This window comes from Carassius carassius, chromosome 7, assembly GCF_963082965.1.
Source record: "Carassius carassius chromosome 7, fCarCar2.1, whole genome shotgun sequence".
Lineage (NCBI taxonomy): Eukaryota > Metazoa > Chordata > Actinopteri > Cypriniformes > Cyprinidae > Carassius > Carassius carassius.
Window position 1 is genome coordinate 11,221,025 of NC_081761.1, and position 17,489 is coordinate 11,238,513.

The window sequence follows — 17,489 nt, forward strand, 5'->3', positions numbered from 1 at the left end:
TATATATATATATATATATATATATATATATATATATATATATATATATATAATGTTATAATGCCTTCAGAATTCATGATTCAATAATTCATGATATTGGGAAAAATGATAATATTTGAAAATAATAGTTAACCTACATGTAACCTACATGTTATATTTTCTAATGAAAATGTGCTTTTTGGCCATGTAAAATATTGGGTGTTTTGGTGGTTGCCAGGGCTATGTGGTTGCTAGGATTTTCCGGGTTGTTGCAAAGTGGTTGACTTTGCTTTTAAAGTTACAATAAGTAAACTTTTATTATTTACTGTATGTAGCAAAATATTTTTATTATACAGGATGAGACACAAGTATAATAAAAACTATATATGTGCAATAATAATAGTAATGGTTGCAAGCACCACTAACTGAGCAATTCAGATACACAGGACAGTACAGTAGTGTAGCTAAAAGTGAAGCAGGCATGGGAACATCTAAACAAGCGTGCAGTAGACCATAGAAAACCAACAGCCTCAGATCTTCACCGTGCCAACAGCTCTCTCAGACTCCGTACACCAAACACATTGTTATTCATGGGAAAAAAAGAGTAGGTTGTTAACTTGCACAATTAAGGCATCATTTGCCAAGAAAAAAGGCCTGCTTTCCGTTGCCATTGTCTTAGGAGACAAAAGAGTGCAAGAGCTCTGTAAGACCCATGGCTGGGAGACTCGGGCGGACCGCATAGGTCTTGTGAGACACACAAGGGATGCTTGTGTCACGACCACTGACTCTGGGAGACACCCAGGACATGAACACCGCCGGGAAAGACGTGAAGTGATTTGGCATGGTGTTAAAGACAATGAGGAGGAATGCATTCCACATTCCAGCATATTCTTCAATAGCGTGTGTGAGACAACTATATAAATGTCCTGCAGATAATCTTCTGAAGTATAAACTGAAGTAACTAATAAAAGACTAATAAAGACATTATGCCCGAAAACAAATCAATTATTCATTTGATATTCATGCATAACATAGGCTGTCAGTATTACTATTATGCTCTACAGGTTTGTATTCAGGTTTGTAAATCAATGGCATATGGAAGAAAACCAATGTAAGGGAATATTTTTATTTTGTGTAAGTGGCTCATCACCTTTTAAGCAACTGGTACATGTCCTCCTGAGTGAGACGTCTGGTATTTTTCTCATCCAGTTCTTCAAACTCTCTAAGCACATCTCTATAACGATTTGCCACCAAATTCTTCACCAGACGAATCAGCTGAAACACAATAAATGTGCATTAATGGTACTGATCTGGAAAAGTTTTACTTGACGTAAAGGAGTTTAAAATATACTGTATAGTGTAATGTACTTTGTATTGTACCCCTAAACAAAAAAATCAAGAAACTGTAATAATAATAAATGTTCCTATTGTTACTATTATTATTACATTCAGGATTATAATAGTTATTAAGATTTATTTATTTTTTTGTTTTTTGATTCCTGTTTAACAGTTGTTTTCACCTGTATTTTTATTTTTCTGATGGTCCTAGACAGTTTTTTTTTCTCTGGGAGAATCTAGACTACTATTCAAAAGTAGTTTTATTTTTAAGAAATTAATACTTTAAATTAATACATTAAATTGATCAAAAGTGAAGACCATTACACTCTTTTGATCACTCTATTCATCAAAGAATCCTGAAAAAATTATCACAGTTTCCACAAAAATATTAAGCACGACAAACGTTTTCAACATGTGTTTTGAGCACCAAATCAGCATATTAGAATTATTTCTGGATCATGTGACACTGAAGACCAGGAGTAATGGCAGCTGAAAAGTTTGCCATCATGGGAATGAATTACAATGTGAAATATATTAAAATATGAAACATGTTATTCTACATTGCAATAAATCTCTATCTAAAAATATGACATTTTTGATCAAATAATTGCAGTCTTAATGAGCATAAGGGACTTCTTTGAAAAACATCAAGACATTTTACCAATCCCAAACATTTGAATGCTTTAGGTTGAATTTTTTAATTGTTATGTAATAACATGAGATTGTACCTCATGGTCTCTCCGATCATCCTCTGAGCCCTTCTCCTCACATGAATCACGGTTCAAGGCAGGCTGGGCGGGTGTCTGGAAGAGGCTGGGAACTCCTTTCCTGAGGGAACAAGAAGAAGTTCTTTGAGGCTATAACTTTGGTTTTAGATCTTTTATTATTACCTCATATCATACAAGAGAAGCCCTGAGAAACCCTAAGAACGAGCTATTCGCTTTGTGCCATTCTCGCTTGAGTGGCAAACAGGGAGAGCTACAAGACCTGACATGGAAATGGCCTTGCTGCACTGACCGCTTTGAGAGCAACTGGAGTGGTCAAACCAGGCAGACACATGATGAGCTTGAAGTGTTAGCACATGAGAAATGCCAGATGCACAAAGCCCAGCCTCGGCTAATGAGTTCCCTGTGCGCTTGGATGGGTTGATGGGGCTCGGCTGAGCAGATAGCTGTGGCTCTTTTGTGCTCAAGAGAGGACAGCCACTCCCTAGGCTATAGGCCAGTGGTCTGGGCCATCTTAGGGCCACAGTCCAAACGAGGTGGGCGGACTGCTGGCTTGAGAGGTCACGGGCTAGAGCAGAGTTAGTCGCACTGTGTAAAGGAAGAAATAGAAAGGAGAGACAGAGAAATATGGTGAGATTTAAAAGACACAGATTCTTCAAATAATGCTGATAGCAGTTCAAAGAGGCAAACACCAGTGACACTGACTGCAAGAGGCATTATGTTTGTGTTTGTGCATTGTGTTGATGACAACATGAACGTGCCTTTAGGATTTTCTCAAGACTGACTGCTCTTTTCAACAGTTAAGCTGACCTGAATGAGCCAGGAATAGCAATAGGCCACGACTGTATGGTAAAATAAGTGTTTACTATAAGCTCTGCGAGAAAAGTTCCTGAAAAATCCTACTAGACAAAGAGGGAGTCTCCATTTGCCAAACTGCTTGTCACAGCAGAAAAAAATTTAGAGCTAAATACTGAGAATTCATCATATTCAGCGGTCGAGTCTATTAGTGGACCTCTTGGATGCCGAGGGAAGAGACCTTGTGACCCAGCCACGGACATCTCAGCAGGACTCCCATGTCCAACAGCCCTGCCACAAAACTAACACAGCAGGACGTGACTTTGGCATAAAGCCAAATAAACACACTAGCGTTTCACAGACAAACTAAAAAATGGAATGAGACAAAGATCCTCTGTAATTCGAAGATCCATAGAAATTCAAACTCTAAAATCTAAGTCATTCCCTTGCTAAATTTTTTAATTTGAATAAAGATTTTATTTTTTATTTATTTTTTTCTGATTCCATGTAAGCTACACCTATAAGTGAAGTAAATACTTGGACGTGACATTTCATTTGAATGGAAGCACTACAATTGTTTTAATGATAATAACAATAATAATAATAAACTAGTAATAAATAGTAGTAATGTCAAATAAAATATCAATAAATAGTAAACTTATAAAATAAAAAAGTACTAGAAACTATATATAGTTTCTATTATATATATTCTATATATCTATTATAGCTTTCTAAACTGTACAAACATTAGCAGCTTTCGCAATTGTTATCAAAAAAATAAATAAAAAAGAAAACCCTTCAAGGTAATTCACATGTCTCTTTTATGCCCATTAGGGGGCACATGGCTCTTAAGTTGACCTAATAGTAAAGCTGGAAAAAAAAAATCAAAACCTTTAAGTAAATGTATCCATCCAAAAATGTGCAATGTTTTAGAATATGATTGGCTTGTAATACAATTTTATTTTATTTTTTTACTGATATCACAAGACTTAAAAAATAAATAAATAAATAAATACTTCACTTTGCACCAGGAAGAATATATCACTTGTTGTAATGTTATATAGATATGGAAGAAGAATTCTTAGAGAGCAGGAACAAATTCAGTTTAACATGATTTAATGCTGTAGTTAGTTACTTTTCTGTATATAATATATATATATACAGTACAGACCAAAAGTTTAGACACACCTTCTCATTCAAAGAGTTTTCTTTATTTTCATGACTATGAAAATTGTAGAGTCACACTGAAGGCATCAAGGGCTATTTGACCAAGAAGGAGAGTGATGGGGTGCTGCGCCAGATGACCTGGCCTCCACAGTCACCGGGCCTGAACCCAATCGAGATGGTTTAGGGGTGAGCTGGACCGCAGACAGAAGGCAAAAGGGCCAACAAGTGCTAAGCATCTCTCGGGGAACTCCTTCAAGACTGTTGGAAGACCATTTCAGGTGACTACCTCTTGAAGCTCATCAAGAGAATGCCAAGAGTGTGCAAAGCAGTTATCAAAGCAAAAGGTGGCTACTTTGAAGAACCTAGAATATGACATATTTTCAGTTGTTTCACACTTTTTTGTTATGTATATAATTCCATATATAATTCCACATGTGTTAATTCATAGTTTTGATGCCTTCAGTGTGAATCTACGATTTTCATAGTCATGAAAATAAAGAAAACTCCTTGAATTAGAAGGTGTGTCCAAACTGGTCTGTACTATATATATATATAAAATAAGTAATTTTTTCTTAATATTCTTAATCATATAAAACCCTCCAATTACTCATTTTAGTTTTAATTAAATGTTTTTTTTTCAATTAAATCTTTAGTAAGGTAGTTGTTAAGTTTTTGTTGCTTATTAATAGTTAGTAAGGTAGTTGTTAAGTTTGTGCTGCTTATTAATAGTTAGTTTGTTAAGTCTGTGCTGATTATTAATAGTAAGTAAGGCAGTTGTTCAGCTTAGGTATTGGGTCAGGTTAAGGGATCTAGAACATGGTCATACAGAGCATTAATGTGTGCTTTAAGTGCTATAAGTAGTAATAAATAGCCAATATTATATAAATATGCATGCTAATAAGCAACTAATGAGAATTTGACCATAAAATAAAGTGTTATAATTCAAAGGTATAATTTGCTTTTAAAATTGTCCTCCCCCATATCTGCTTAGTTCTGCGAGTTCAAAATGTGTGATGGCTCTTGAATTTAAAATTAGATTTAGATGCTGTATTACTTCGATTAATATACATGTATTTCAGATTGCCACCCAAGTTCAGATCTTATTCAGAGTCATTGGCAGACCCCCTCTCTGCCTCAGACGACTGATCTTCAGAGAGGAGAGACAACATGTTGTTTTAACAGACGAGGGGTTGCTTGAACTCCTTGCTGACCCACTGTTCTCCACAAGCTGGAGATGGAGGGATTTGAAATTAAAAGAAGAGGGAATTTGAGGGAGGAAAGAGTCCCATCACTCGCAGAGACGAGACGCCCACAGAGATAACTTCTGAATGAATGGGCTGCTTATTTTGCTTTCATTTCATCTCGTCTGAGGATGGATGGACTGAGTGAGGAAGTAAAAGAGAGGAATAAGTAGATGCACATTTATCACGTTTGCACTGTATTGTTCTGTTTAATCTGGGCCACCATCTGAGAACAGGAGACGTGTGTGTGTGAGAGGAATGTGTGAAAGAGACTACAAGAGCCACATGAGTGAGCTGCAGGGGCTCAGACTGAGAATGGCTGTGTGTTTGTGAGATTCGCTTTAAAAAGATAATTTACCCCAAAATTACAATTGTCATCATTAACTCACTCTGATGTTGTTCCAGGTCAGTTTGCAGTTTTGGACCTTTCATTATATGGACCTGAACTTTCATTGTATGGACAAAAACAGCTGGAATGTTCTTCAAAATATCTTCTTTTGAGTTCCACAAAATACATAAGCGTTACAGCTTTGATGTATGATATGAATGATACATCAAATCAAGATGCTTGTAAAAAAAAAAGTGTGCTATTAGTTTTCCAAACAATCAGTCCTAAGATTTGACATAAACAAACTTTCTAGAAACCATCCACAGCAACAACCAAAATATAAATATAATATAAAAACACAGCTGTTCAAAAGTTTGGGGTTGGTTAGATTTGTAAACATCAAAAAAAAAAAAAAAAAAGATGATGATTACCAATGCTGCATTTATTTCCTCAAAAATAAAATAAAATGTATTATGTATATATAAATATATAAATATCTATCTATCTATCTATCTATCTATCTATCTATCTATCTATCTATCTATCTATCTATAAATACACACACATATGGTATATATTTTTAAATTATTTACTGTATTTACATGTATATATTTATAATTATAGAATTTATATTATATAAAATATTTTTAATATATAAACATAACTTGTGTATATATGGTGTATAAGCATTACTCGCTACTGTCTTTCCACAGTCAAGCTGCCTCATAATTTGTGTAATGCAATTTTGATATTAAAAGTGCTTTTTAGGTTGTTTTTTTTGATGGTCAGTTTGTCTGTCAATATCGACCTCCATAATTTTATGTATGTTTTCAATGCCTCTTTCATACAAGGAGTCACATTGTATAGTCACCAGTGTGTGTGTGTTTGTGTGTGTGTCCAGTTTCCTCTACAGCTGCAGCTTCAGCGGATTACCCATCATCCACACGGCAACATTACACAAGTCGTTCTTTGAACAAAAGTCATGGCTGCTATTAATGAGATGGTAATCCTGGGCACCACTGCCTCCCAGATCTGCTTCCACTGACAGGGGAAGAATGTCCAAACGGCCTGCTCACAACACCCAGCACAACACTGAGGCCATTGTCAGCAGTGCTGGTCTGAGCCCTGGACCCAGCTCAAGGAGTTATCCCCTTCCATCCCGATCCTGTCCCCACACCCCCGTCTCTACCCCTTCACACCCCATGAATAAAAATGAAAGCCCTAAATGGGTGGAGGGACGAAAGGAAAGAGAGAGAGGGACCGAAGAGAGAGAAAGAGGAAAAACAAAATGTTTTGCTGGAGATTAGGGTGGGATATCTGGGATTTTGACGTCTGAGGTTCCCACACGAAGATCTGACATCTACCCATCCTATAACTGCTTGGCTTCTCGGTCTCACCATAGGGACCACACAAACTGTGAGGGGCCCAACAACCCTTTAAAACCACAGAGAGAGGCAGACAAATCCAGTCGAGGCTGATAAACTATGAATTACTAGATGTCCACAGTATAAAAACACTAATATAGTTAAATCTTTCATAATGGAGGTCATGTAAAAAGTAAATAACTGATGACATATTCTTCAGATCTTGACTCCTTTTGAGTAGTAAATATGCAAAGGGAATACAGTGTGAAATCAACTCAAAAATTTCTAGAAAAGTATGAATTTCCAGATCTGAGTTTCTTAAAGGAAACTGAAAGGGAATATAATATAATATAATATAATATAATATAATATAATATAATATAATATAATATAATATAATATAATATAATATAATATAATATAATATAATATAATATAATATAATATAATATAATATAATATAATATAATATAATATAATATAATATAATATAATATAATCCCCTTTCAGGTTCCTTGTTCACCAAGGCTTCATTTACTTAAAAATGAAGTTTAAAAACATGTTTATTGTAAAATATTAGTAAAGTCTTTAGTGTTACATGATCCTTCATAAATAATTATAATATGCTGATTTCTTTGAGTTACACACAGATCAAAATCATTTCATTTTAAATAGAAATTGTCTGTATCATTATAAATGTCTTTACTGTCACTTTTTTATTACTAATATATACTTTTGAACAATGTAATATAGTTAAATATTTCATGCTAGAGGTAATCAAAAAGTAAATAACTGATGATATATTAATTAAGATCTTTATACAGTCAAAAGTTTACATATAGAATTTGCAAAATGTTAATTACTTTACCAAAACAAGAGGGATCATACAAAATGCATGTTCTTGTTTATTTAGTACTGACCTGAATGTGATATGTCACATAAAAGATGTTTACATATAGTTCACTTCACAAGAGAAAATAATAGCTGAATTTATAAAAATGACCCCGTTCAAAAGTTTGCATACAGTACACTTTATTCTAAATACTGTGTTGTGACCTGATTGATGCATTTTTATTTTTATTTTTTGTGATTAGTTGTTCATGAGTTTGAACCCTCAATTGTCCTCGGTGTGAAAAGATGGATCTGAAAATCATATGATAATTTGTTGGAAAGGGTACAAATACACAAAAATATGTGGGATCTGAATTGATTGATTGATTTATTAATTTATTGATTTATTAATTTTTAAGAAAAGAAGGCAGTTTAACTGTTCAGGACAAACAAGGTACACATGAACAACTATCACAAAAAAAATTAAAAAATTAAAAGCTTTGTAATACACATTATTACAAATCAAAGGGATGTAAACATTTGACTGGGACATTTTATACATTCAACTATTATTTTCTCTTGTGGACTATATGTAAACATCTTTTATGTGAGTTATCTTATTCAGTTCAGTACTAAATAAACAATAACATGCATTTTGTATTTTGGTAAAATTCTCAATTCTCAAGGTTTGTGTAAACTTTTGACTTCAACTGTACTTTTTGAGCAGTAAATGTGCAGAGGGAATACATAAATCTGTACAAGTTATGACAACCACTGTGCAAATGTATATATTTTAACAACAAACAGAGATGTTATAATTTAGAAGTTGTTAAAATTATTATTATTGTTTTTATTATTATTATATTAAATTTGGGGTCTGTTGTTAACCTTATATTAATGAAAAAGGGCTCCCTATAGTTTAGAACATAAGCTAAGGAGGTAGGCTAGATTTTAATTCCTTTTTTATTTTTTTATTTTTATTATAAGTAAACAGTAAACCACTGTTATGTTTAGTTTTCCCCATTCCTGTACCGAAACCATACCAAACTGGGATGTGAAAACTAGGTACATACCAAACATCATGTTTGTGTCCAGTAACGCCCCTATTATATTCAGGGATAAGGGGTAGAAACATAATACATTTGCATTCCCTTTGTTTGTTACAAAGACATGGTCCAAGCTGACCAAAGACACAATTAAAATTCAATAAATTCTGCTTATTTTAAACAGCCTTTCATCATCTGGCTCCTGCTCTTCCTAACATCTGGCTGATAAATACTTCAAGTTATCAGCAAAATCTGAGATTTCAGAGGTCTGGATCTCTATATATATATATATATATATATATATATATATATATATATATATATATATATATATATATATATATATATAAACATGATTTCGGACAATACACATGAACACAAATGTATTTATTTTGTATTGTTGCTATTAAATGTTCAATATAAGGCCCAATAATGTGATTAAACTCAGAAGAAAGCTGGAGCAGGATGTGAGCGATGGTAATCTGGTGAGGTCTGAATGTTGACAGCTAAAGCTCTTGTCAAAGTTTCACCCAAACAGAGGAAATGCCACACAGGAACTAGTGACACTGGGATCGGGCCGCTTTAGCATGAATGATTTAACATTTCTCATGGGAGAGAGGGAGAGCAAGAGAGAGAGCGAGAGTTTGTAGCTGTCATTGGCGGGGCATGGTCGGCCTTTCTCACTGTTCTCCGCAAGTATAGAAGTTTTAAAGTTTTCTTTCTCTCTATTCACGAGGTCCCTTGGTGCATGGGCTTTTTCCCCACTGTTAGTATTACAAAATCCCCATTCACTCTAACCCTTGTCATCTGTCAACTAAGCCAGGCTGGTTTTCTAGGTCTTTATCCCCTACACACACTGAGAGAGAAAATAAAATGAGCAGCTAAGCTTATACCCTACCCCCATTTGATGCATGCACACACCCTAGAAACACACACACACACTAAAACCAAATGTCTCAGAGCTGCTACTCTAGCAGATTAAAATTCATTACCCTGGTCTATTTAAGAAACGTTTACATTGCGTTGGTTATCGTGGGTCATTCATTAGGTGGTTAGGGGAGTTCACATGGGTCCCCCAGGGTGGTCAGAACCTAATCCTCATCTCCAAACATTTTTAAGCATCTTCACACACAAACACATAATGTGATAAGCTCATTGCAACAAATACATACCATATTTGGTTATTCTCTTATTTCTCTATTTACTTGTTTCTTGTTCTACATGCTGCATTTACTTTGTCACCGGTTCACTGCTGTTTTCGACAGCATCCGTTTGAGTTCAAAACATTGTGTTTAAATTTAAGTTTAGATATTACGATATCTTACAAGTTTGGTTGATTCAGCAATTCTTTGGTAATTGAAATGAAAATTATTTATGCCAGGGAATCTCTCAAGAAAATACTTTTAAGTTAAAAGACTGAAATGTAATCTGACTGATTTACAAAAGCTTGTTCAATTCTAGGATGATTGTTCTTGCATATTAGCTTCAGTCTTGTACACATATATAAAACTGTTATATAGATTAAAATATATATAATAAATTATTCATGTTTAGGTTAACGTATTTCTTTCTGAGCCATCCTGCCAGTCCAGCACAATGACAAAAATACAAAAGCAAAGAACAGAGCCGCCCTAAAGCATGATGTCACTATAGACCTAATCTCTTCCCTCATCTTGAATACAAATGACGCAAACTGTTGTAGCTATATTTACAAAAAACAAAAACAAATAAATAAATACAGAAATAATACCTTACTCAGAGTTATATACAAATATAATTCAAATGCTTTTCATTTAAATGATGGCTTGCCCCCCAGTGCAAGGGGTCGACACTCCACCTCTCTTCGTCTGATAAGGTGGATGTGGAGACTATTAGGGATTCGCCACCCCTATTGCCCCATTATGAGGAGCTGTTGGAGGTGGTTACTCCTGCAGTTGATAAATTAAAAATCGAGTGGCCTGCAGAGAAAAAATCTGAATCGCAGAAAAGTAAATTAGATGAGCGGTTTCTGCGGCCGAGACAGCCACCTCCAGCCTGGAGCCTTCCCTTTTTTCCCGATCTCCACGAAGAATAGCGAGATCGTGGAAACACCCTTATTCGACCCGTCTCTTCGGCCCCGACTCTCAATATTATGGCAATGTCGCGGGGCTCGATGAGCGAGGGTACAGAGCGATGCCCCGGGTTGAGCATACACTTGCAAGCTATCTGTCACCTGATTCGGCGTCGTCTCTGAAGGCTCCGGCCTTGCCCACAAAACCGTTAAATATATGTGGCAGCAGGTCAGGCGGGGGCGTGCCTTCACACTATGGCCATCCTCCAAGCATATCAAGCTGACCTGCTGAGAGATGTAGACGAGGGAGAGGGGATCAAGTCCGACGATATTGCAGAGCTTAGACGGACCGCTGATCTCTCCCTCCGCGCCACCAAAGAGACTGCTCGTGCGATTGGGTGGTCTATGGCAGCCTTGGTGGCCGCGGAGAGGCATTTATGGCTGACCCTGTCTCAGATAAGAGAGCGTGACAGGGTCTGCCTCCTGGACGCCCCGCTTCAAGCCTCGGGCCTGTTCGGCGACACAGTCAATACTGTCGTCGACAGGTTCCAGGAGGCACGCAAACAGGCGGCGGCATTCCAGAGTTTCCTCCCTCGTCGCTCTCGTGGGTTATCTGGGCGGGAGATACCCACGCCACAGGCCGGCTCCTCATACCGCGAGGCTCAAAAGCAGAGTGTCGCCACTCGTGCTCCCCCACATCGGGACCGAGGGTCTAAGCGACGCTCTGAGTCGGGGACTTCCAAGGCAAAATCAGACCTTCGTGCAATTATCGAAGCTAGGAAGTCCTCGACAAAGAGGTCCTGACGCCAGAAGCGCAGCGACCCTGAGGGTAGCCCCTACTGGGGTAGAGCGGTGTCCACCTCATTATACGGTGCCCGTCTCACCCCAGTGCCCTCTGGAGGGCGGTCTGCCAACCCTGCCAGTGTTTCAGGGCGCAGCGGTCTCCCATGAGTGTCACTCCCAGTTATGTCCGCCCGTGAGCGTAGCGGAGCTGGGAAGCTCGCCACCCCTTCGGGGGCCTCTTACACCAGAGATCAGTCTCAAGAGACTGATTCCCTTAGTACATTATTTAGCAGCATGGAAACTACTGCCAAATGTATCTCAATGGGTCCTGCACACAGTAGAAAGAGGCTATTGTATTCAGTTCGCCCGTCCACCGCCGAGATTCAATGGGGTTACACCGACAGTCGTTGGCCCCCAGCAGGCTCTGGTGATGGAACAAGAAGTGAATACCCTATTAAGGAAGGAGGCCATCGAGGTGGTCCCTCCTCTAGACAGGGAGTCCGGGTTTTATAGCCGGTATTTCATAGTTCCAAAGAAGGATGGGGGGTAGCGTCCGATCTTAGACTTACGTCAATTAAACCTCTCAGTAATGTCACTGAAGTTCAAAATGCTCACTGTCTAACAGGTTGTAGCTCAAATCAGATCCGAGGACTGGTTTGTCACAATAGATCTCAAAGATGCATACTTCCATATATCCATCCTTCCACAACACAGGAAGTTCCTGAGGTTCGCTTTCGGGGGCAAAGCCTACCAAATATCGAGAACTTCCCTTCGGCCTTGCACTCTCACCCCGCACGTTCACGAAATGTGTAGATGCGGCTCTGGTACCCCTACGTATGCAGGGCAGCCGCATTCTGAACTATATCGACGATTGGTTGATTTTAGCTCAATCAGAGCAGATGGCAGTTCGACATTGAGGTGCCATTCTCATCCATATGGGGGAGCTGGGTTTGAGACTGAACGCCAAGAAGAGTGTACTTTCTCCAGTTCAGAGAATCACCTATCTAGGCCTAGTGTGGGATTCGACTATGATGCAGGCATGTATGTCTCCTGCTCGGATCGAGTCAATCCTTTCCTCAGTCAAGAGAGTCAGAGAAGGCCAGTCACTCACTGTCAAGCAGTTTCAGAGACTGTTAGGGCTCATGGCAGCTGCGTCCAACGTGATACCTTTTGGCCTCCTGCACATGAGGCCCCTGCAGTGGTGGCTCAAGACCAAGGGGGTTTCCCCGAGGGAAAATCCATTCCGAACTATCAAGGTAATGCGGCGATACCTTCGTGCATTAGACATATGGAAGAAACCTTGGTTCCTGAATCAGGGCCGGGTGTTGGGAGCTCTTGGTCGCCGTGTAACGCTAGCGACATATGCGTCCCTCACCGGTTGGGGTGCGGTCATGAGTGGACACCCTGCCCGCGGTCTGTGGAGTGGTCGCCATCTGACATGGCACATCAATTGTCTAGAAATGCTAGCAGTGTATCGAGCATTGAAATATTTCCTCCCAGACCTCCGTCATGTGTTGGTGCGCACCGACAACACATCAGTGGTCTCTTATATCAATCACCAGGGAGGTCTGCGTTCACGCCCCTTATACAAGCTGGTATACCAGATCCTCCTGTGGTCCCAGGGCAAACTCCTCTCGTTAAGAGCAGTATATATTCCTGGGAGATTGAATGTGGGAGCAGACATGCTGTCGAGACAGGGGCCGAGGCCCAGGGAATGGATGCTTCACCCCCCGAGGAGGTGAAACAGATATGGCAGATATTTGGCAAAGCTCAGGTGGACCTCTTCGCGACTCAAGAGACATCACAATGTCCCCTCTGGTTCTCTCTAGTTCACCCAGCTCCACTTGGACTAGATGCCATGACACAGACCTGGCCGAGGCTTCGTCTGTATGCCTTTCCCCCCACTGTTCTGCTCCTGGGAGTTCTGGGGAGAGTACGCCAGGACGGGGTCCGTCTGTTGCTAGTAGCCCCGTTCTGGCCGGGCCAAGTATGGTTCGCGGATCTGGTCTCTCTCCTCGACGGCTCTCCATGGGAGATTCTGATCAGGACAGATCTACTCTCTCAGGTGCAGGGCAAAATATTCCACCCTTGCCCAGAGCTGTGGAAGTTGGGGGTTTGGCCCCTGAGGGGGCACAGTTCATAGCTTCCGGTCTCTCAACTGAGGTTGTTGAGACCCTCCTCCAATCCAGAGCTCCCTCTACGAGGAAACTGTACGCCCTGAGGTGGAAACTCTTCACATCATTGTGCAGAGACCACCAGCTTGACCCTGTTAACTGCCCAGTTGGTACAGTTCTTGAGTTTCTACAAGCTAGGCTCTCTGCGGGGTTAACTCACTCCACTTTAAAGGTGTACGTGGCGGCCATAGCTGCGTACCACGTCCCTTTCGATGGTCAGTCAGTGTGTAGGCACCCCCTAGTTACACATTTCCTCCGCGGTGCACTGAGGCTGAGACCTCCAGTACGGTCCCGTATTCCCCCGTGGGACTTGGTCGTGGTGTTAGAGGCTCTCTGCAAAGCTCCATTCGAGCCAATTCAAGATATATCAGATAGACATCTGACCCTTAAGACTGCCCTGTTACTGGCTATTACGTCTCTAAAGAGAGTTGGAGACCTTCAGGCCCTTTCGGTGGCCCCTAACTACTTAGACTTTGCCCCTGGTATGGCCAAAGCATTCTTATACCCTCGAGCGGGTCATGTTCCCAAAGTTCCCTCTGTTACACCACAACCTATTGTACTGCAGGCCTTCTGCCCTCCTCACTTTCGGGAGCCAGACCAGGAGAAGCTAAATTGTATGTGTCCAGTGCGAGCGCTGGACGCATACGTCCACAGAGCTGCCCTGTGGAGAAAATCTGACCAATTGCTTGTTTGCTATGGTCCTCCTAAAAAGGGTTCCCCTGCCTCTAAGCAGACCCTTAGTTGTTGGATAGTCAAGGCTATCAATGTCTCCTATGAGTCCTCTGGTCTTCCCCTTCCTTTGGGAGCCAAGGCTCACTACGCTACGCGGAGTATGGCTGCCTCTAAGGCCTTTCTAGCAGGTGTGTCCCTCTTGGACATCTGCAACGCTGCGGGATGGTCCACGCCCTCTACATTTGCCAGATTTTACAATTTCTTTATGTGAGCCGCTCCTGGTTCTTCTGTCCTCATGCCTTAGCTGTGCTCTTCGGATACACACTAGGCAGGGGATTGGTAGTCTGGCAGCATTGGCACATCGTTCCCCAAAGCGCTTTTGACGCAGCTCGAGTTCCTGAAGAGGAACGTCTCTAGGTTACGAATGTAACCCTAGTTCCTCGAAGGAACGAGACGCTGCTGCGTCGCAGAGCCATACTCCCGGCACCCCTGCCGGCGCTTGCTTCCCTACTCGAAGCTGAAGACAGCTGCGTGGCACGTGCCTTTATAGCTTCCTGGTCGCTACGTCACCCAGCCTGTGACGTCACGCTCTTCCATTGGACTGATTGCACACGATATTCAGAGTTGATCTTGCCAAAGGCGTTTCCCCAAAGCGCTTTTGACGCAGCGCCTTGTTCCTTCGAGGAACTAGGGTTACATTCGTAACCTAGAGATGTTTTCATCCAACGAGTCAAAGAGAACAAAAACGTCACTTCCTGATAAACTGGTGATAAATATCTCTAAGAAAACTGGGAGAATAATTTTCATATGTAATAAATTACTAGCGCTTTAGAGAGAGCAGACAGTACACAATAAATATGGTCATTGCTTTTAGAGGTGGATGCCTGCTGTTTGGGAATGCAGTCATGTAAGACTTGGAATTTATTCGGTAAATGTGTTTCCATCATAGTTTGATCAGATATAAAAAATTTTATCCTACTCAGTTGTGCGCATAAGTTTTTTATGCGCATTTTTAGAATTTATGCGTATCCTGGTGTTTCCATCCAGCATTTTTATTTAATTATGTATTTTTTTTTTTTGTGATAATCCAAAATAGGTGGATGGAAACATAGCTAGTGCAAAAAATATATATTATTTGAAATCTGAAACAGATTGCAAGACTCCATAAAAATCTCTTCTTAAAAAAAAGCTCTAAAAAGTTATTTTTAGTTTGAATGGAGATTATTAGTCAAATCATTCTTAGTCAATTACATTTGTAATATTTATGTGGTACTACTTCTATGCTAATTAATTTTTACATTATGAAATAACATTCAACAAATCCAAAGCTAGCGTGCAGTGAACAGTGATAAAACAAATGCTGACCTGACCGGTCAAAAGGGTCTGTACCTTGTGTCAAAGGCTGCCATGAAGATCGGGTACTGCACATTTCCGTGGCGGTCTAGAGGGAGCCTGTCCAACAGCTGCTCAAACTGAGGGTCAGAAATCTCTAGGCCAAACCTGTGGAGAAGGTCAGGGGAAGGTCAGCACGAGATCACTGATGTCACCACAGCCGAGAGTCCACTCATCAGGGCCAGCCAGTCCAGCAGGCCTTAAGCATACGCCACTCATTGACCCCCTTGCACATTGCAGAGTCAAGAGGTCATAAGGTCAACTGCCCTCTTCACCCGGGCCATCGCACAGAGCTGGACACACAGTGGCCAGTCAATCAAGGGATTAGACTTTACATACACGTATGCACACTCTAAAATATTCACTCACATAAACTACAACCATCACTCGCTCCAGAAAACACAGATAAAGACAAATGAACTTATCAAAGATTATGAATAAAAATGTGAGATTGTCCTTCAGAACAGAAAGACACGGTCCACACCGACTACAATGCTACATACTCAAACAAAGAGGATTATGGTGAGGTAAATGTGTTTTAAAGGACAGAGAGAAAAGACAGGGAGTTTAAAACTTTCATAATATGACTAAATTGGGTTATCACTCAATTTAGACCCAGACCCAGGGCAGGGTCCTTCTAGAGGGGGCACCAGTCAGGGTCCTGGTTTACTTGCAGTAGGCAAGAGAAGACGTGACCAAAGAAAAAATACAAAATAATTAGTAATTCATCACATGCAGATGTCAGTCTAGTACAGTCAGTAGTTCACAAACAGAGTGCCAGAGCCCAATAGGGGGTCTTTTTTAAACTTTCAATGTGCTGCAAGATGGCTTAAAATTATGCAATATAAATAAAGATCAAAAAATTTAAATGTTAGATGACATTGTATTTCTTAATTTCATTGGACGCCTCAACAACAAATCCCTGGAACAGGATTCTCAGTCTTGAAAACCTGGATATATGAGGGATTTGTAAAAGTGTGATTTATAAGTCAAAAAACAAACAAATAAATAAATTCATGTATATTTTTATAATTAATTAATGAGAATAATGTTGTTCAAGTTATGTAAAACTTTGTAAAAAAAATATCAGGTGGATATACCTACCTACCTGTAGACAAACAACTAGAAAAGTCACTTGAATTCAAATGTGATAAAAAGCAAATATTCTGAAAGTAAGACTTGATTAGACCATGTGAATGTGCAATTTCAGTCAAAACAATTGAGAAAAACAACTTCTGCATGCCTACAATAATCATGTATGCTTAATTCGAGATAGAAATAGTATACCTGCTCTCCACAGCAGCTCGGAATTCTTCTTTACTAACGGTCCCTTTATTGAGCTTGTCAATGTTCCTATACAAATACATACATGCAGAGAAACACACACATATATTTCTAAATGAAATTACATTCAATTTTCAAACAGCATTAAAGCATTTTCCAAACTCATAAGCTTTAGGTAAGAGAATATGCTTTTCAAACTCAAGAGAGATGCTTTAAAAGATCTAGAGTTAAAAGGCTTCAAAATGAATCTAATTTGAGCAGAAGGGTTTCTGTGATGAGGTTCTTAGTAACAGTGCAAAGTTATAATTAAATAGACCAAA

General features: G+C 39.6%; 1 protein-coding gene across 1 annotated transcript in view; it reads right to left on the reverse strand.

The window, feature by feature from the left end:
- Positions 1 to 17,489, reverse strand: part of LOC132143040 (EF-hand calcium-binding domain-containing protein 6-like) — a 32,953-nt gene that overhangs the window by 4,952 nt on the left and 10,512 nt on the right. The window contains exons 11-14 of the mRNA XM_059553203.1: positions 17,173 to 17,238; positions 15,883 to 15,993; positions 2,046 to 2,145; positions 1,130 to 1,254 (exon numbers count right to left, since the gene is read on the reverse strand). Coding sequence (XP_059409186.1) covers positions 1,130 to 1,254; positions 2,046 to 2,145; positions 15,883 to 15,993; positions 17,173 to 17,238 — 402 coding nt within the window. The remainder of the gene's footprint in view (positions 1 to 1,129; positions 1,255 to 2,045; positions 2,146 to 15,882; positions 15,994 to 17,172; positions 17,239 to 17,489) is intronic.